The sequence below is a fragment of the Sebastes fasciatus genome, chromosome 6 (genome assembly GCF_043250625.1).
Source record: "Sebastes fasciatus isolate fSebFas1 chromosome 6, fSebFas1.pri, whole genome shotgun sequence".
Classification (NCBI taxonomy): domain Eukaryota; kingdom Metazoa; phylum Chordata; class Actinopteri; order Perciformes; family Sebastidae; genus Sebastes; species Sebastes fasciatus.
In genome coordinates, this window is record NC_133800.1 from 27,828,590 (window position 1) to 27,849,265 (window position 20,676).

The 20,676-nt window shown below is 40.1% G+C and overlaps 4 protein-coding genes across 10 annotated transcripts in view; 1 reads left to right on the plus strand and 3 right to left on the minus strand.

Annotated features, from left to right (window-relative positions):
• The window catches only part of taok3a (TAO kinase 3a), a 79,443-nt gene extending 70,687 nt beyond the window's left edge, over positions 1-8,756 (plus strand). For all 7 annotated transcript variants that reach the window (XM_074638966.1, XM_074638962.1, XM_074638963.1 and 4 more), the window contains 5 exons: positions 917-1,120; positions 1,711-1,950; positions 2,463-2,675; positions 3,186-3,368; positions 8,369-8,756. In XM_074638966.1, coding sequence (XP_074495067.1) covers positions 917-1,120; positions 1,711-1,950; positions 2,463-2,675; positions 3,186-3,368; positions 8,369-8,530 — 1,002 coding nt within the window. In that variant the 3' untranslated portion in view covers positions 8,531-8,756. The remainder of the gene's footprint in view (positions 1-916; positions 1,121-1,710; positions 1,951-2,462; positions 2,676-3,185; positions 3,369-8,368) is intronic.
• A 2,251-nt stretch (positions 8,757-11,007) lies between these two features.
• On the minus strand, positions 11,008-13,347 carry LOC141769664 (phosphatidylethanolamine-binding protein 1-like). The gene is made up of 4 exons (XM_074638976.1): positions 13,136-13,347; positions 12,592-12,701; positions 11,895-11,995; positions 11,008-11,468 (listed from the first exon to the last, which is right to left on the minus strand). The coding sequence occupies exons 1-4, from the start codon at positions 13,268-13,270 to the stop codon at positions 11,251-11,253; spliced, it is 564 nt and encodes a 187-aa protein (XP_074495077.1). The 5' UTR covers positions 13,271-13,347; the 3' UTR covers positions 11,008-11,250.
• A 956-nt stretch (positions 13,348-14,303) lies between these two features.
• On the minus strand, positions 14,304-16,671 carry LOC141769665 (phosphatidylethanolamine-binding protein 1-like). Its single transcript, XM_074638977.1, has 4 exons — positions 16,434-16,671; positions 15,890-15,999; positions 15,193-15,293; positions 14,304-14,766 (listed from the first exon to the last, which is right to left on the minus strand). Exons 1-4 carry the CDS (start codon positions 16,566-16,568, stop codon positions 14,549-14,551), a joined length of 564 nt encoding a protein of 187 aa, XP_074495078.1. The 5' UTR covers positions 16,569-16,671; the 3' UTR covers positions 14,304-14,548.
• Positions 16,672-17,359: 688 nt separating this feature from the next.
• LOC141769666 (phosphatidylethanolamine-binding protein 1-like) lies at positions 17,360-19,607 on the minus strand. The gene is made up of 4 exons (XM_074638978.1): positions 19,378-19,607; positions 18,837-18,946; positions 18,143-18,243; positions 17,360-17,822 (listed from the first exon to the last, which is right to left on the minus strand). The coding sequence occupies exons 1-4, from the start codon at positions 19,510-19,512 to the stop codon at positions 17,605-17,607; spliced, it is 564 nt and encodes a 187-aa protein (XP_074495079.1). The 5' UTR covers positions 19,513-19,607; the 3' UTR covers positions 17,360-17,604.
• Between the last annotated feature and the right edge of the window lie 1,069 nt (positions 19,608-20,676).

Below are 20,676 nucleotides of genomic sequence, written 5' to 3' on the forward strand. Positions count from 1 at the left end.
CGTTACTGTGCCTCCACAACCTTCAAACAGAGTCCAGAGAATCCTCCTGTGGGCTGGGAGTGTGATACACTGTGTTTTCAGTTACAAGATAAGTGACCAAAATTAGGTCAGCACAGTTAAAAGAAAGCATCGCTGGCAGGGAGAGATATTTCCCACCAACTGAGGGGCTATAACGGAATTAGACACCACAGAGAACGGGGATCAGGCTCATGTGTTAAGTGCATTAGCTCGAGTTGTAGATTACCTTAAAGCCCATGAAAGAGAAAGAGAACTCGTACTGAGGAGGGAGAGATGTGGCAGAAATTTATTTTTCAACCCTCCTCTGGCTATGAAAGTCATCTGTAGTTCCAGACAGAAGGTCAATTTGAGTTGGCCGTATGCTCTCACTACAAACACTTTGATATTGTGAACAATATTCTTTATTCAAGCAGTATTTATTGAGGCTTTTTTATTTTCACATTCAAAACATGCATTTGTAATACATCGTTTGGACATTTTCTGCTAGTTTACACTATATTTGCTTTTCTATCCACTGGTTTTAATATCTCAAACTAGATAGTTCCTCACCCACTGCCCATAATGGATTAGAGCTGCAACCAACAATTATTTTCATTGTCGATTTAATCCATCATTTATTTCCTTGATTAATCGATTAGCAAAATAGTTAGTGATTAATTTAATAGTTGACAACTAATTGATTAATTGTTACAGCTCTGTAATGGATAGTCCTAAACTTACCAGCCATTGTCTTTATTTTACCAGTTAAACTGTTATACATGAAGACAAATAAAACTTCAATAACGGATAAATTACCCACCCAAAATGTCAGATTTACCTACCAATCACAGCTCAATTTAACAGCCTTGTGCTCCTCTCACACTCAATTCTTCTGCTTTGACCTCTCACCCCTCCTCAGGAGATGAACGAAGACCACAGCACACCCAAAAAGGAGAAGCAGGAACGTCTGTCCAAGCACAAGGAGAACATGCAGCATTCCCAGGCCGAGGAGGAGGCCCACCTCCTGGCCCAGCAGAGAGTTTTCTACGACAGGAACTGCCGCGCCTTCAAGCGCAAAGTCATGATAAAGAGGCACGACTTGGAGCAGGAGCAGATCCGAGAGGTGAGGTGGACGTACATCCTTAAAAATGCATAAATGATCAATTGACTTGGTTGGACATTTAATGTACAAAATGTTTAAATGTACAACTCAAGTTCACAAAAACATTGAAGTAAAGCCCCTGTTGATTAGTTGTTATGAACAGGCCCAATGTGATTACAACACCAAAATATTTTTCTCATTAGTGTGTCCTTAATAATTACTCCCATTGTTCTTTAGCTCTGTGAAGTGTTTCCTATTAACTTTAAGAAGATTATTACAGAGTGAAGCAACAATGTCACAATCTGAAAAGCTGTTGTGTAAATCTAGAGGAATTCTTAGAAGGTCTAAAAGCTTTCTGTGGGAAAATACACAAAACTCTGAGTCACGATTACATGATAGTTTTAATGTGTTTAAACAAATGAATGAGAGATATTTATTGATTTATCCAGCTGTTGATAATGGCAGCCAATGTTCTAATCCTGAAACAAACAAAGAGGCAAATTGATTTCTACATGTGAAAATGTGAATGTCACATCCTGAATTAACAGCATTAATCAATAGCACCTACTGCAAGTCATTCATCCTCCATCTTTCCTCCCTCTCCTCCTTAGGAGCTGAACAAGAAGAAGACCCAGAAAGAGATGGAGCACGCCATGCTGATCCGCCACGACGAGTCCATGCAGGAGCTGGAGCACAGGCAGTTGAAGATCTTGCAGAAGCTTCGGATGGACCTGATCCGCCTGCAGCACCAGACGGAGCTGGAGAACCAGATTGAGTACAACAACCGGCGCGAGCGTGAGCTCCACCGCAAGCATGTGCTGGAGCTCCGGCAGCAGCCCAAGAACCTCAAAGTGAGTCGACACACAGACAATGAATTTTTCTGATCCAGGATATTAAAGATGTGGTGGTTATTGTCATGAGGGCACAGGTGCTTGAAATGTACGGCTGATGGTGAAAACCAAAAAAAAGCGTGTTTGAAATGCCTAGATTAATTTTTGGATTTTTTTGTGTCTTTGAAAACACAAATTGGATCCACCTCTAAGATGGCGCAAGCCATGAGCAACGCCTTTTATGTTTTGGAAAGATTTTGTTAAAACAGTGATGCAACGTGGATGTAACAAATTAATCTGGAAAAATGGTGAAATAACATATAAAATGTGTCATCTCTGAATGTCATTTCAGTTTAATTTTGAATATAACAGATACCAGAATTCTACCCCATGATTTTTTAAACCTTTAACCTTCAGCAGCAGAGTTGTTAAGGCATGACTAAAGACAAAGTTAACAACAACAAACTCTTTAAATGCAACTGTCTACGTCCTCTTCTCACTATTTTCCTGTCTGTATCCATCCCCTCCTCCAGGCTCTGGAGCTGCAGATCAAGAAGCAGTTCCAGGACACATGTAAGGTGCAGACCAAGCAGTACAAGGCCCTGCGCCACCACCAGATGGAAGTTACGCCCAAGGCCGATCACAAGACGGTGCTCAAGGCCCTGAAGGATGAGCAGACGCGCAAGCTGGCCATCCTGGCTGAGCAATATGAGCAGAGCATCAACGAGATGATGGCCTCGCAGGCGGTGAGTGGAGACACGTTCACGTCATCGGTTTATTTCGAGACAATAATTTGTTGATCTTATAAATGCAGGAGGAAATATTTAAAGACATTTAGACCTTAGAAGGAGATTATGAGGCATTTCTCTCCACCTGTTGCTCATGATTTTACATTTTTCTCCTCCTTGTTTGTCCTCATATCTTGTCATTGTCTTGTGTCTTCTCTTCTTCTTTCTATCTCACCTTCATTTACAATCTCTCTTCATGTCTTAATGACATCTCAAACCCTTCCTCCTTCCCCCCCTTTCCATGCCCTGTCTGTCCCTGTTGCCCTTTCATTTTCCTCCATCCCTTCGTCTCCGCCTCTCCTCTTCTCTGTCCTTTCTGTCTCTGTTCCCTCTCTCTCCTCTCTCTCTCTTTCTGGGTGTCCTATGAATGTACCCCAACCCTCCCCCTCAATCCACCCATTCCTCTCTCTCTCTCTGTCTCTTTGTACCTCCCTCTCCCCTGTCGCGGTCCATGGTCGGCTGTGTCAGCTGCGTCTGGACGAGGCCCAGGAAGCCGAGTGCCAGGCCCTGAGGCAGCAGCTGCAGCAGGAGATGGAGCTGCTCAATGCCTACCAGAGCAAGATCAAGATGCAGACCGAGGCGCAGCACGAGCGCGAGCAGCAGAAGCTGGAGCAGAGGGTGTCGCTGCGCCGGGCTCACCTGGAACAAAAGGTGTGGTGAATGAAACACTCGTCATTTTAAAGGAGCCATTGTATATTTTTTCTGCAGGTGATTAATACAGACAACTCAAATGAAACACAATAGAGGAAGTGTTTCTCACTGTCCACAGGAGAAGGGATGAATTCCCCAAATTATTCAAGGCACACTCCTTATTAAAAGTAAAACAAATAATTAAAAGCCTTTATTGACATGGCTACATGATTTTAAAAAATACAAAGAAGAGAATCTATTCCCTCTCAGGTGTAAAAACAACGTATATTCTTCTCTTTTACTTTAAACTAGGGCTGTCAATCAGTTAAAATATTGAATCGCGATTAATCGCATGATTTTCAATAGTTAATCACGATTAATCGCAAATTAATCACACATCAAAAATATACCTTAAAGGGAGATTTGTCAAGTATTTAATACACATATCAACGTGGGAGTGGGCAAATATGCTTGCTTTATGTAAAAGTATGTATATATTTATTATTGGAAATCAATTAACAACACAAAACAATGACAAAAATTGTCCAGAAACCCTCACAGGTACTGCATTTAGCATAAGAAATATGCTCAAATCATAACATGGCAAACACAAGCCCAACAGGCAACAACAGCTGTCAGTGCGTCAGTGTGCTGACTTGACTATGACTTGCCCCAAACTGCATGTGATTATCAGAAAGTGGGCATGTCTGTAAAGGGGAGACTCGTGGGTACCCAAAGAACCCATTTTCATTCACATATCTGGAGGTCAGAAGTCAAGAGACCCCTTTGAAAATGGCCATGACCGTCTTTCCTCGCCAAAATTTAGCGTAAGTTTGGAGCGTTATTTATCCTCCTTGGGTTTTTCTAGTTTCATATGATATCAGTATCTTCACTCTAGCTTTAAAGCTGAGCAACCTACACAACAACAACCTAAAAATAGCGAGTTCTGTTAATGCGTTAAAGAAATTAGTGGCGTTAAAACAAATTTGCGTTATCGCGAGCAAAAACTGAACAAAAGAAAGGACAAAGGAAAAATGTAAAAGTAAAAATCACATATTCTGGACAATTTACAAGACAACTGTTACAGAGAGAGACAGGAAGCAACCTAAAGGCTTCAAAAGAAAAGAAATAGAGACATAAAGTTAGGATAGACACAGTTTAAGGCCAATAGGTAATAGTTTGTTTTAAGATGTTGTATATTTGAATATTTAGCATTTAAAAAAATATATGATATGGTTGAGTAAATTCGAGGCTGCATTTCTTACTGGTCTGCATGCAATCAAAGTCCTCGTAGGCTTCAAACAGAGTGCTTGTCAGATTATCGAACAGCTTTCTGAAACCAACGACCTGCCAAGCACACCAACCTCACCCAGAAACTGGCCAGGTGTGCAGAGAGAAAGTAAGCTCTCAAGTATTTGTGAATATAACCAAATGCAACAGCATGACTGTCTTTAAGAAGAGACTGTTGGAAAGTGTGTGCCGTCATCCCTATTCGTACGATTCATCGTTGTCTCCTCCCTCTCTATGACAGCAGGCTTTTTGCCGCAGCTTTGAGTGTTGTCATTTTAAAACACCTAGAAATATTTTTGCCTTTAGGTGTGTTAAGACAACCCTTAACCGTTAGGGTCATAGATTAGTGACCCCGTCCTGCACAAGAAGACATAAACACAAACTCAAAACATAAACAGCATTGTTTACAGTTTAGAATAATCTTTAGTTGTATTCTGCCCTCCAACTTCCTGCTCCAACAGGACTTTCAGTACATCACATACAGCAAGTAAAGACACCTTTTAAAGATGTGAAGCATGCAGGTGTGTAGACAAACACAAACGGGCATTAATAAGTTGAAATACAAACAGTCCAACGCCTCGAAGCGAACAGATCCGGATATACATTTGCATCCACCTCAGCAGGCAGAAAGTGCGGGCATGAAAGGCGACCCAAACAGACATTCATGAGTTCACACACAGATTTCCCTCACCACAGGTGGTGATGACAGTGGCATGCCTTCCTGCAGGGAGCAGACAACCATTTCTCTCCCACACACTCCTAATGGTGGTGAAATCTCTAGACGACAGTATGGTTCTCATTACGACGTTTTCGTAGTCCTCTGTTTATAATAAGACACAATTAATACGGTTAAGCTTGTTATTTTAGCTTTTTGTCCAGTCTAAATTGCTTGTATACATGCCCCTTTAGATATGCCTAAACATGACATTTTAATGCTTTTATTTTGTAATTATGAAGTAGTATTAATTATGACATTTGCAGCTGCGTTGCAAGCTGGCAACTACCTTTCATACTTTGTTATAATTCTACATTTCTTAACATAAATTTGACCCAGTTTTATCAATCTGTGTCCCCAAATGTGGTCGCATGACACTCCTGATTGACACGCATCTTTAATGTGACTATTCAGACAAGCTGCCATGTATACCAATGACATGTGATAAGATTAGAGCGGCCGAGTACGCCTCCTTCCAAAGTGACCGACGTCATCGCTACAGTCTAGTAGACAGCATTCCGACAACAAAGGAAGAGACAGTTTGAAATGCAGCCCAGATCCAGTTCTGCTGGGTCCAGTGGACCACCGTGGTGGTCTGTCGCCATCTTCTGGCCGCCTCCGGATCTGCACTCTGGGACTGGGATGATGTCATGGTTTTTAGAAGCACTATTGTCCTCCGGTTCTGTTCATGGTCAGAGTCTGGAGTTTTCCGTGCATGCTCAGTAGTTGGCCAGATTGCCGTATTGCGCCATGCAGTGTTTTGTCTGCACCTGTGGATGTGTGTGCTGAGTCAATGTGGGTGCTCGGCTGAAAAGATCCAGCAGACACAACTCCTGCCATAATACAACTTAACACACCGGCACATTCGCAGTATAAAACAAGGCACATGAAAGTCTGCACACATATCATAGTATGCCGCATCGACAATATAAAATAACTGCAGGAGGTTGACAAAAACATCATGAACAACTCTGCAGTATCATGAAAACCAACACAATGGTCCTGCAATAAATACAGCATTTATAAAGGATGACTGTGTCACAAGTGTTGGTTTAACTCTATTGTACGTTTTGAGGTTTTGTACTGTGCGTATTGAACTGCATTACACTGTCAGGCTTTTCTCTTATTTGTGTCTGCCTCTGGCTTTTAAAAAGTCCCTACACTCCCATGATTCACAGCAAACTGTGTTATTACTCATTTTGCTCGATTAGACCATGGACTATATAAGAAGTGGACGCAGTCACCGTGACATTGTGGACTGCCGTTTTGAAGGCTCAAGTTCAGCATTTTGGCCGTTGCCATTTTTTGTAGTGACGCGAGAGGGTGGAGCTAAGTACACCGAACGCTGAATATGAAATTTTTAGGCGACCAAATTGGTTATAATTAACTTTCATGAAGTGAAAACACACCGTGAAAGGGTTAAAGTTGTAAGACGAAAACACGGACAACTCCCAGACTGGACAACGCCGCGGTAGCGACCTGTCAATCACAAGGTAGCCACGCCCTAAAGTATCCCCTGCTTTATGGTCTATTTGACTCTAAATGGGACCATAATTTACTAAATGAACATCATGCTGTATTGAAGAAGACTTGAAACTAGCGATTGAGATCATAAACTCATGTTTACAATGTTTGCTGAGGTAATAAATCAAGTGAGAAGTAGAGTCATTTTCTCATAGACTTCTATACAATCAGACTTCTTTTAGCAACCAGAGGAGTCGCCCCCTGCTGGCTATTAGAAGGAATGCAAATGTAAGGCACTTCAGCATTGGCTTCACTTTTCAGACCAGGAGGTTGTACTCCTGGATTAGATCTCTCCGTCAGGACTGTGTAGGCGTGTACAGACGAAACTTAATTGTCATCTCCCTCATTTCTCTGTTGCACCTGCTTGGACAGGACAACTTAAACTTCTAACATTCATATTTTAGTAGAAGTATTTGGCCAGAGAAACAAAGACTGGCACAACACACACTGTCAACACCTAAAGGAGACATAGCTAACAGTTTATATTGCAGCTGCTGTGTTTTTGATCTTTCACCAGTTTGTTACCACGTCCTGTGTAGAAGTGTACACCTGCAGCAGATGATTTGACTTGTCAAACACGGGTGTAATTAATACCATTGATGATGACTGCATTTCATCCATGTGTGCCAGTTCCAGGCCCCTGGTGGTGTTGTGCCTGTTGGCTCACTGACATGTCGTACTGGGACATTTACTGCTCATGGAACAGAGCCTAAATTAATCTGATTAGTTCCACCTGTGCTTTTCCTGTGATCACAACTCATACTGCCTGCTGTTGGAACTGTGAGGAGGAATATTGTGATAAGTTGCACAGGCATTGTTTTGACAGTACATTTTTGCACAAATGAACATTATAATCTTTAAAAAGCGATATCTATCACATTGCTATGGCATTTTGACTGTATATTTTAAGATGTTATAAAAGAGTTTATATTACATACATTATGTGTTTGCTTTTAAGTGCAGGGTAAAGAGAGAATGAATATTGGACAGAGGATACCCCAAAGCTGTTACACTTTTTATCTGAGTACAGAACGGTGTGTAGCTTTTAGGGGGATCTTTTGGCAGAAATGGAATATAATATTAATAAGTATGTTTCCTTTAGTGTATAATCCCCTGAAATAAGTATCATGTTTTCGTTACCTTAGAATGAGCCGTTTATATCTACATAGGGAGCGGGTCCTGTTCACGGAGCTGGCCGCCTTGTTTCTACAGTTTAGTTCTCCTACACGCTTGGCACACGGGAGAAGTTTCAGTTGGTTGCAATCTGCAACTTCGCCACAAGATGCCGCCAAATTCTACACACTGCACCTTTAATGTACCTTTAAAAATATATTTTTAAAAAGTTTCAAACTTGAAGAAAACCAAAAAAAATTTATAAAATATAACCAAAATCCATTATGGTAATTCCAAATAAACTGAAATAAAAAAAATATCCTAATTATAAAGTGTACTAGAATATATTAACCCTGTGTATCCTCTGTGTTTCCTGCAGATCGAGGAGGAGCTGGTTTCCATTCAGAAGGAGCGAACCGACCGTATCAAGAACCTGCTGGAGCGCCAGGAGCGCGAGACCGACAGCTTCGACATGGAGAGCATGCGGCTGGGCTTCGGCAACCTGGGCACCGTGGACCTCCCCAAGGACGACTACAGATGAGGGGCTGCTGTCGCCGCTGCTGCCATCGCCGTCTCTCGTAGTCCCCCTGGGCGTCCATCTGCCTCAGTACACCCCTCCTCTCCTTTTACCTGACAGTGCAGGTGATCACTGCTGCTGACGCCCTCACTCAAACACACACAGACGCAAAAAAACAAAAACCAGAATCAGCTCCAGTGTGTTTTCTGGGCCGGTCAGACAGAGTCGATGGCAGGTTTTAGTGCCCCCCTCTCCCAAAAAACAAACCCCAAAACCCACCTAACCTTCCTCCCCCTCCTTTGCCTCTCATGGTGTCACAAGATGACAAAAAAATATGCTGGATAACTTCCTGTAGTTGTCATGTTTTTGTAAGAATAATGATAACATAGTCACAGTGTTTCTTGTGCAATGATGACACTTTTGTTGTGACTTAAAAGTTGGAAGACGAGAGAAGGAGGGAGAGAAAAATGAGGGCAGTTGGATGAGCGACATCGCTCCACAAACCATGCATTTTTAGAGGTGATTAATTTTTATTTTTTGTCTCAAAACGGTGCAAAAAAAATCTCACGAAGCGATAAATCAAACAGCTGCAAGGCGTTAGTCTGCGATGCGTCTTTCAACACTTTTTGGTATTTATTCATCAGGACATTTTTATGACAAATTTGAATAATTTGATACTTTGAGACACAAATATCATGTACATACTGGTAGGCTTCTAATAAATGTGACGGGTGAGTTTGATTACTGAGGGGACGGTGATTCATGGTACTCAACATGTGTATCGTACTGATTTCTCTGCACTGGCAGCCAATGTGAATAATAATACATGTGAACTCCAACTCCCAGCTAGCACAAAGGGCTTCATTCATGGGGGGCGGGAGGGGAGGGAGACTTGTACTTTGTGTATAGAAGGATTTATGGAGAGCTTTTACTTATTTTCGTATTGTATTTTAACTGTCACTCAAATCAAAAAAGAATTTTTAAAAGGCGCTTTTTTCCCCTCCCCCCTCCTCAGATAGTATTTGACGTTCAGTCATGTATCGACGGGATTTTCATCAGATTTTTTTTTAATTTTTTTTTGCTTTACACAACTCCCAAGCTGTGTATTTTCTTATAAACCAGACCAGTATGATGCTTTATTATTGCATGCACTTTAATTTTTTTTTCCAGGTTAAAAAGAAAGCATGAATCTGTCAGAGCTTTTAATTATATTTGTAAATAAAGTGCTCATCACACAAACTAAGGATGTGTTGTTAAATATGTTCAATATGAATTCTTCATATCATCATATTCACGGTGTACAACAGCAAAAAATCAGATACGATTAACAAATCAGGAGATAATAGAGTAGTTTAAAGGTGCTGTTGATAACGTTCAGCCACTAGATGTCGCATTCTCACTCCCCTGTTCCATTTTATTTACTTCACAACAAGTCGTTGCCAGGCACTTACTGTCAATCTCTGACGACTCAGAGATACCACGTGATGCCAACGTCATTTTACTATTGGCTCACAAGCCTTGTTAGAAGTGGGAACCAAACGTCAGATATCTTCCACATATATAAACAAAACATTCATTTTGGACCCGCCAAAATGTAATGTTATCAATAAGACCTTTAAGCATTGATTTTGATGTTTTACTTCAGAACATTTTGACAGCGCACATAGCTGCTGAAGGGCTCCGATCTCTGACCTTTGAGCTGAAAACATTGTTGGTCAAATATTCAACACTTCATCACTTTTACTGTGCAGAAGTGGCCAACTGGTTTTAAATATTCTACCTGACAACAAAGCTTTTTGAGCATGAAATCCAGCTGGAGCTACTGTATAGTAGGCAAACAGAGATTACAGTACAAAAATTTAACTTTAATAGTTGTTAATGAGGACAAAGGTCACTAAAGTACGTTAGATAAAGCTGAGCAAAGATCATGGCAACTCCTTACTCCTGACTGCAGTGCTCTTACTATTAACTGTCCAACCAAATAATTCCTGTAAAGGATCAGATATAATATGACAATCTATAGTAATTTAATTTTAAAAAACTATTTAATAAAACTGTTGCAAATAAAGCAAAGTTTCGTGTCACCTCTAGGCTTTTGTTGGACCACTGCAACGAGTTGCTGGGTGATCAAAACTAATACCCCTGGATTAGGGACATTTTGGGGACCAGGAACTAAATTTAGACTCTAGTTCCTCCAGTCAAAATGTAGGTATATTGTACCTGCTGACACCTTTAACAGTAAATGTCGTACTTTCTGCAAACTGCTCCTTCTGCAACTGAGGTGCCAAATGTAACCCACCTCTAAAAATTCAATGCTCCTGTTTCTAATTATTTAGATATCAATGGAACAAATTTCTCCTCACATTTATGGTAATTTATCATCATGATACTTTATAATATGGTTAATATAACATGTTATGGAGGCTATGGAGGCAAGTAGGTCTCTAAGCATTTATCAGCCACCACAGGATCAGAAAACATTTAAAAAGATAACGCAACTATTTCAGTGTTGAACAGATTTATTGCAGATGAGTGCAGGTGACATCACTGAGAGGAGCAGTTATTTCTGTAGGCAACAGTGGGGAAAGAAATACTATATTCATTGGCACACTCACAAAAAAATGCTTTGTTACTGTTGGTTTTTTTTTGCTTCTTGCAAGAACGGGAACTTCCTACAGACAATCAGCCTCGATCAGTGGGAATTCCTACTGCTGAACTTGCTTGATTAAAGTATTTTTTTTCATTTATTTTCCAGCCAGCTGCTCGTACAGTTTGGGGACGTAGTCGTCCCACTCGGCCTGGTAGCAGGTTCCCGCCACCGGGGCTCCCAGGTTGTATTTCTGCCTGAAGCTCTGGATCTTGAACTTGCCGCGGCTGTCTCCGGACCGGTTGGTGAGGACGGTCTCAGTGCAGGACAGGCTGCCTGGCTGCTCGTACACCAGCCACACGTACCTGTGGAGACCTGAGGGGGACAAAGACGGAGGTTTTTAAAACAAAACAACCTCTTAAAACTGTAAATTATTGATGCCAGGCTACAGATACTGTTTAAGATTAACTGTGGCAATACCTCCAAACCGGTAGTTACATACAGTATCTAACATGTTTAACAACAGCCATGTGGACAGTTTTATTTAATCTTGACATAACGTATGTGTATTCTCACAAACAGATCAGTTCCATCAAAATAAATAAGAAAAAGAAAGCCTTAGGCCCGGTTTGTAAGTCATTATTTAAGTCTTTCTGACAACCTGCAGATCCAGGATTATATGCACTTTACTCGCTGTGTAGAGAGGAACATTGTGTCTTGAACTTCACCCCAAATATGTGAAATTTTGCAAAACATGGACACAAATCCATCCAATCATGCGTCGGTCAAACAATCTCTTACCTGTGCCCTCGGGAGGACCAGAGCCCACGTAGTCCGACATCACGCGGCCAGAGGACACATCATTTCCTTTCATGTTGACCACCAGAAAGTGGTGCCACTCCCTACAGTGAAAGCAAAAAAATACATATTTACAATGAAAGCTAAGATTTAGGGATTTTGTGCTTACATGGTGAATATCACTAAGACACAAACCGAGCCCAGGTAGCACTTTGATTTGGAGCTCCAAGAAAACTATAACTAAGCATCTATGTATAGTCTACTACTGTGTGCTACTACTACTACTAGTAGTAGTACTTGAAGGCAGCAGTGTACATGCACAATGCACAGAAAGTGGGTGGGATGTGGGGTAAATAGGGGCTTTCTTTGTCACATTAATAACTGTATCCAGATGTTACACCAAAATCTGTGACCACAGAGAGCAAGCAACACATGACGTCACCACTTCTGACGTCAGAAAATGGGTCCCCACTGTACCTGTATAATAAATGAGGCAAATATGTGACAGAAAACACTCAAAACTAAATTGTTAAAAAAAACATAAATGTATTTAAATATTTTTAATTTAAAGATATATTCACAAAACTGTAGAAGAAAAGTAAAAGATAGGTACAGCCGTTAGAAATGGTGACCTTTTGTGTTGCTGGCTCTCTGCAGGCACAGATTTCGCTGTAACACCTGTTTGCCTTTCTCTTCTCACCTGAATTTGGGGTCTTTCCTGCTGGGAGCGTCGGGGTCTGTCAGGGCCAGAGTGTACATCTTACTGGAGTCACATCCTTCCCACTCGATGCAGGTGGGTCTATTCTGCACCTGTTGGGTGACAAGTATTAGTACTGGTGCGTAAACATAATGTTAGGATGGTTGAATGCCTGAGCTTTGGCAGCTCTAAAGTCAAACTGGTCAAGGAACAAGTAATACAGAAATACATTTATAAAAAAAGAAGAAGTTGTGTTATTGTTCCTTGAAGAAGAACAAGAAGAAGAAGAGAGTTACAGCTCTTGACTCCTCTTGAGGTCGCTGTTCTCGTCGTCTCTTAAAGCTGCAGACTCGCTGCTGGAGGCTTTATGTAACACAACTCATTGTTTGCAAACAGACTGATGCCAAATAATCAATCACAAAGCAGTGTTTATAAAAATACATAATACGTGTATACAATATATCTTTTAATCTAGTTACCACATAAAGGAAGCTATGAGTTGTTAGCTTCATAACTAGCCGTCATCAGTTATTGCTAACAGACGAACCTGTGTTGGTGTCAGCACTTTGCCGAGCTCGTCGACCTCCACAGAGCCGTATTTAACAGTCAGAGGCTGGGCAGGCTTCTCATCCACCTCCGGCAGGGCGAGAGGACCGGACCACTGGCTCAAATCTGCGGGCATTGTTGACTTCTAGTCCGGTTACAGACGCTGTGTTTAACTAACTGTACTAACTAACTGTAACTAACTGTACTAACTGTACTAACTGTAACTAAATGTACTAACTGCTAACTGTACTAACTGTACTAACTGCTAACTAACTGTACTAACTGTACTAACTGCTAACTGTACTAACTGTAACTAACTGTACTAACTGCTAACTAACTGTACTAACTGTACTAACTGCTAACTGTACTAACTGTACTAACTGTACTAACTGTACTAACTGCTAACTGTACTAACTGTAACTAACTGTACTAACTGCTAACTAACTGTACTAACTGTACTAACTGCTAACTGTACTAACTGTAACTAACTGTTAACTAAATGTACTAACTGCTAACTGTACTAACTGTAACTAACTGTACTAACTAACTGTACTAGAATAAAACCGCCAAAAATGCTGCGTTCAAGTACCACTAGGAGATGTAGGAATTGGTGAAGAATTTGTTTAGCTAACAAGTTGAACCATCTGAATCCAAAAATATATTTATTTGTGACTTTTAAATTTCAACGAACCATAGTAGATGTTTATCATGTTTTTTTTAAAGTTAATTCCCTACTATAGCGATAATAACACCTGATAGTTTTGATGTGAATTCCCATTAGTAGATCATTTGTTTGTTTGTTTGTTTTGCACAATTTAAGACTATACAACATTTTGGGGACTAGGAACTAAATTTAGTTCCTCCAGTCAAAATGTAGGTAAATTGTACCTGCTGACACCTTTAACAGTAAATGTCGTCCTTTCTGCAAACTGCTCCTTCTGCAACTGAGGTGCCAAATGTAACCCACCTCTAAATATTCAATGCTCCTGTTTCTAATTATTTAGATATCAATGGAACAAATTTCTCCTCACATTTATGGTAATTTATCATCATGATACTTTATAATATGGTTAATATAACATGTTATGGAGGCTATGGAGGCAAGTGGGTCTCTAAGCATTTATCAGCCACCACAGGATCAGAAAACATTTAAAAAGATAACGCAACCATTTTTTAGTGTTGAACAGATTTATTGCAGATGAGTGCAGGTGACATCACTGAGAGGAGCAGTTATTTCTGTAGGCAACAGTGGGGAAAGAAATACTATATTCATTGGCACACTCACAAAAAAATGCTTTGTTACTGTTGTTTTTTTTTGCTTCTTGCAAGAACGGGAACTTCCTACAGACAATCAGCCTCGATCAGTGGGAATTCCTACTGCTGAACTTGCTTAATTAAAGTATTTTTTTTTCATTTATTTTCCAGCCAGCTGCTCGTACAGTTTGGGGACGTAGTCGTCCCACTCGGCCTGGTAGCAGGTTCCCGCCACCGGGGCTCCCAGGTTGTATTTCTGCCTGAAGCTCTGGATCTTGAACTTGCCGCGGCTGTCTCCGGACCGGTTGGTGAGGACGGTCTCGGTGCAGGACAGGCTGCCTGGCTGCTCGTACACCAGCCACACGTACCTGTGGAGACCTGAGGGGGACAAAGACGGAGGTTTTTAAAACAAAACAACCTCTTAAAACTGTAAATTATTGATGCCAGGCTACAGATACTGTTTAAGATTAACTGTGGCAATACCTCCAAACCGGTAGTTACATACAGTATCTAACATGTTTAACAACAGCCATGTGGACAGTTTTATTTAATCTTGACATAACGTATGTGTATTCTCACAAACAGATCAGTTCCATCAAAATAAATAAGAAAAAGAAAGCCTTAGGCCCGGTTTGTAAGTCATTATTTAAGTCTTTCTGACAACCTGCAGATCCAGGATTATATGCACTTTACTCGCTGTGTAGAGAGGAACATTGTGTCTTGAACTTCACCCCAAATATGTGAAATTTTGCAAAACATGGACACAAATCCATCCAATCATGCGTCGGTCAAACAATCTCTTACCTGTGCCCTTGGGAGGACCAGAGCCCACGTAGTCCGACATCACGCGGCCAGAGGACACATCATTTCCTTTCATGTTGACCACCAGAAAGTGGTGCCACTCCCTACAGTGAAAGCAAAAAAATACATATTTACAATGAAAGCTAAGATTTAGGGATTTTGTGCTTACATGGTGAATATCACTAAGACACAAACCGAGCCCAGGTAGCACTTTGATTTGGAGCTCCAAGAAAACTATAACTAAGCATCTATGTATAGTCTACTACTGTGTGCTACTACTACTACTACTACTAGTTCTTGAAGGCAGCAGTGTACATGCACAATGCACAGAAAGTGGGTGGGATGTGGGGTAAATAGGGGCTTTCTTTGTCACATTAATAACTGTATCCAGATGTTACACCAAAATCTGTGACCACAGAGAGCAAGCAACACATGAGGTCACCACTTCTGACGTCAGAAAATGGGACCCCACTGTACCTGTATAATAAATGAGGCAAATATGTGACAGAAAACACTCAAAACTAAATTGTTAAAAAAAACATAAATGTATTTAAATATTTTTAATTTAAAGATATATTCACAAAACTGTAGAAGAAAAGTAAAAGATAGGTACAGCCGTTAGAAATGGTGACCTTTTGTGTTGCTGGCTCTCTGCAGGCACAGATTTCGCTGTAACACCTGTTTGCCTTTCTCTTCTCACCTGAATTTGGGGTCTTTCCTGCTGGGAGCGTCGGGGTCTGTCAGGGCCAGAGTGTACATCTTACTGGAGTCACATCCTTCCCACTCGATGCAGGTGGGTCTATTCTGCACCTGTTGGGTGACAAGTATTAGTACTGGTGCGTAAACATAATGTTAGGATGGTTGAATGCCTGAGCTTTGGCAGCTCTAAAGTCAAACTGGTCAAGGAACAAGTAATACAGAAATACATTTATAAAAAAAGAAGAAGTTGTGTTATTGTTCCTTGAAGAAGAACAAGAAGAAGAGGAGAGTTACAGCTCTTGACTCCTCTTGAGGTCGCTGTTCTCGTCGTCTCTTCCAGCTGCAGACTCGCTGCTGGAGGCTTTATGTAACACAACTCATTGTTTGCAAACAGACTGATGCCAAATAATCAATCACAAAGCAGTGTTTATAAAAATACATAATACGTGTATACAATATATCTTTTAATCTAGTTACCACATAAAGGAAGCTATGAGTTGTTAGCTTCATAACTAGCCTACATCAGTTATTGCTAACAGACGAACCTGTGTTGGTGTCAGCACTTTGCCGAGCTCGTCGACCTCCACAGAGCCGTATTTAACAGTCAGAGGCTGGGCAGGCTTCTCATCCACCTCCGGCAGGGCGAGAGGACCGGACCACTGGCTCAAATCTGCGGGCATTGTTGACTTCTAGTCCGGTTACAGACGCTGTGTTTAACTAACTGTACTAACTAACTGTACTAACTAACTGTAACTAACTGTACTAACTGTACTAACTGTACTAACTGTACTAACTGTAACTAAATGTACTAACTGCTAACTGTACTAACTGTAACTAACTGTACTAACTGCTAACTGTAACTAACTGTACTAGAATAAAACCGCCAAAAATGCTGCGTTCATGTACCACTAGGAGATGTAGGAATTGGTGAAGAATTTGTTTAGCTAACAAGTTGAACCATCTGAATCCAAAAATATATTTATTTGTCTTTTAAATTTCAACGAACTATAGTAGATGTTTATCATGTTTTTTTTAAAGTTAATTCCCTACTGTAGCGATAATAACACCTGATAGTTTTGATGTGAATTCCCATTAGTAGATCATTTGTTTGTTTGTTTTGCACAATTTAAGACTATACAACATTTTGGGGACTAGGAACTAAATTTAGTTCCTCCAGTCAAAATGTAGGTATATTGTACCTGCTGACACCTTTAACAGTAAATGTCGTACTTTCTGCAAACTGCTCCTTCTGCAACTGAGGTGCCAAATGTAACCCACCTCTAAATATTCAATGCTCCTGTTTCTAATTATTTAGATATCAATGGAACAAATTTCTCCTCACATTTATGGTAATTTATCATCATGATACTTTATAATATGGTTAATATAACATGTTATGGAGGCAAGTGGGTCTCTAAGCATTTATCAGCCACCACAGGATCAGAAAACATTTAAAAAGATAACGCAACTATTTCAGTGTTGAACAGATTTATTGCAGATGAGTGCAGGTGACATCACTGAGAGGAGCAGTTATTTCTGTAGGCAACAGTGGGGAAAGAAATACTATGTTCATTGGCACACTCACAAAAAAATGCTTTGTTACTGTTGGTTTTTTTTGCTTCTTGCAAGAACGGGAACTTCCTACAGACAATCAGCCTCGATCAGTGGGAATTCCTAGTGCTGAACTTGCTTAATTAGAGTCTTTTTTTTCTTCATTTATTTTCCAGCGAGCTGCTCGTACAGTTTGGGGACGTAGTCGTCCCACTCGGCCTGGTAGCAGGTTCCCGCCACTGGGGCTCCCAGGTTGTATTTCTGCCTGAAGCTCTGGATCTTGAACTTGCCGCGGCTGTCTCCGGACCGGTTGGTGAGGACGGTCTCAGTGCAGGACAGGCTGCCTGGCTGCTCGTACACCAGCCACACGTACCTGTGGAGACCTGAGGGGGGACAAAGACGGAGGTTTTTAAAACAAAACAACCTCTTAAAACTAAATTATTGATGCCAGGCTACAGATACTGTTTAAGATTAACTGTGGCAATACCTCCAAACTGGTAGTTACATTCAGTATGTAATATGTTTAACAACAGCCATGTGGACAGTTTTATTTAATCTTGACACAACCTGCAGATCCAGGATTACATGCACTTTACTCGCTGTTTAGAGAGGAACATTGTGTCTTGAACTTCACCCCAAATACGTGACATTTTGCAAAACATGGACACAAATCCATCCAATCATGCGTCGGTCAATCTCTTACCTGTGCCCTTGGGAGGACCAGAGCCCACGTAGTCCGACATCACGCAGCCAGAGGACACATCATTTCCTTTCATGTTGACCACCAGAAAGTGGTGCCACTCCCTACAGTGAAAGCAAAAAATACATATTTATAATGAAAGCTAAGATTTAGGGATTTTGTGCTTACATGGTGAATATCACTAAGACACAAACTGAGCCCAGGTAGCACTTTGATTTGGAGCTCCAAGAAAACTATAACTAAGCATCTATGTATAGTCTACTACTGTGTGCTACTACTACTACTAGTAGTAGTTCTTGAAGGCAGCAGTGTACATGCACAATGCACAGAAAGTGGGTGAGATATGGGGTAAATAGGGGCTTTCTTTGTCACATTAATAACTGTATCCAGATGTTACACCAAAATCTGTGACCACAGAGAGCCAGCAACACATGACGTCACCACTTCTGACGTCAGAAAATGGGTCCCCACTGTACCTGTATAATAAATGAGGCAAATATGTGACAGAAAACACTCAAAACTAAATTGTTAAAAAAAACAAATGTATTTAAATATTTTTAATTTAAAGATATATTCACAAAACTGTAGAAGAAAAGTAAAAGATAGGTACAGCCGTTAGAAATGGTGACCTTTTGTGTTGCTGGCTCTCTGCGGGCACAGATTTCGCTGTAACACCTGTTTGCCTTTCTCTTCTCACCTGAATTTGGGGTCTTTCCTGCTGGGAGCGTCGGGGTCTGTCAGGGCCAGAGTGTACATCTTACTGGAGTCACATCCTTCCCACTCGATGCAGGTGGGTCTATTCTGCACCTGTTGGGTGACAAGTATTAGTACTGGTGCGTAAACATAATGTTAGGATGGTTGAATGCCTGAGCTTTGGCAGCTCTAAAGTCAAACTAGTCAAGGAACAAGTAATACAGAAATACATTTATAAAAAAAGAAGAAGTTGTGTTATTGTTCCTTGAAGAAGAAGAAGAAGAAGAAGAGAGTTACAGCTCTTGACTCCTCTTGAGGTCGCTGTTCTCGTCTCTTAAAGCTGCAGACTCGCTGCTGGAGGCTTTATGTAACACAACTCATTGTTTGCAAACAGACTGATGCCAAATAATCAATCACAAAGCAGTGTTTGTAAAAATACATAATACGTGTATACAATATATCTTTTAATCTAGTTACCACAGAAAGGAAGCTATGAGTTGTTAGCTTCATAACTAGCCTACATCAGTTATTGCTAGCAGACGAACCTGTGTTGGTGTCAGCACTTTGCCGAGCTCGTCGACCTCCACAGAGCCGTATTTAACAGTCAGAGGCTGGGCAGGCTTCTCATCCACCTCCGGCAGGGCGAGAGGACCGGACCACTGGCTCAAATCTGCGGGCATTGTTGACTTATAGTCCGGCTACAGACGCTGTGTTACAGTAGCTAACTGCTAACTAACTACCGTTGGAGCTTGAATACAACTGCCAAAAAATGCTGCGTTCAAGTACCACGAGGAGATGTAGGAATTGGTGAAGAATTTGAGCGTTTAGTTAACAAGTTGAACCATCTGACCCTAAAATATAGATAGATAGATAGATAGAAGTTTTGTCGCCCGTTTCCATCATAATAGTGATATATTAGTAGTAATGTAAGCTGAATTTCCTTCATTCATTTCATTTGAAAATGTATTTCGAACAATGTAGAATACAAAAAAATAAAAATTAAAAATAAAGAAAAAGAATGATCATACCAACAAGTGGACAGTCAGAAACAAGTAGTATTTACATAAAATGAAACGCATAAGAAAAATAAATTGTCAAACACTTGATGCATTGATTTAAATACTCGAAAAGGAGTGAGAAGAAGTTTAAACTTATCTAATCCCACCCCTTCTCCATAAATCAATTATTAATTATTAACCAACTTCCTTATTGAGCCATACATATACTCTAATTGCATTTTCCTAAATTTGTCTAACTATAATTATTATCATTTATAATTATTCTAACTATAATTATTACCTTTAATCTGTGTCATACAGAAATATAATTGAATTACTGATATAATTATCCTTATCAAAATATAAATTTGTTATCAATCCAGAATACCAATTCATTACTTATAATATAACTTAATCACAATACCAATTCAATACTTACATATTGAGCTTAATCATATTGACTATTTGTTATCTTTTCTTATATGCTTAAATTATTATTTATAATATACAATTTATAATATACAATATGCACATGCAAAACAAGATTCAAGATTCAAGATTCAAGATTCAACCCTTTATTGTCATTGTAAATACAACGAAATTAGATTGTGACAATCCCATAGGTGCTAAAAAAGATAATACAATAATAAAAAAAGATAGTGCAATATAAATATATATATATATGTATATATAAAATATAATACAATATAAAATATAAAAATACAATATGTTTATTGATGAGATGACAGTTTTGCCAGATTACAGTTTTGCCAGATTATTGCACAAAGTGTCCGTCAGATAATTATATAATTATTGCACAGCATGCAATATACACATACAACATGC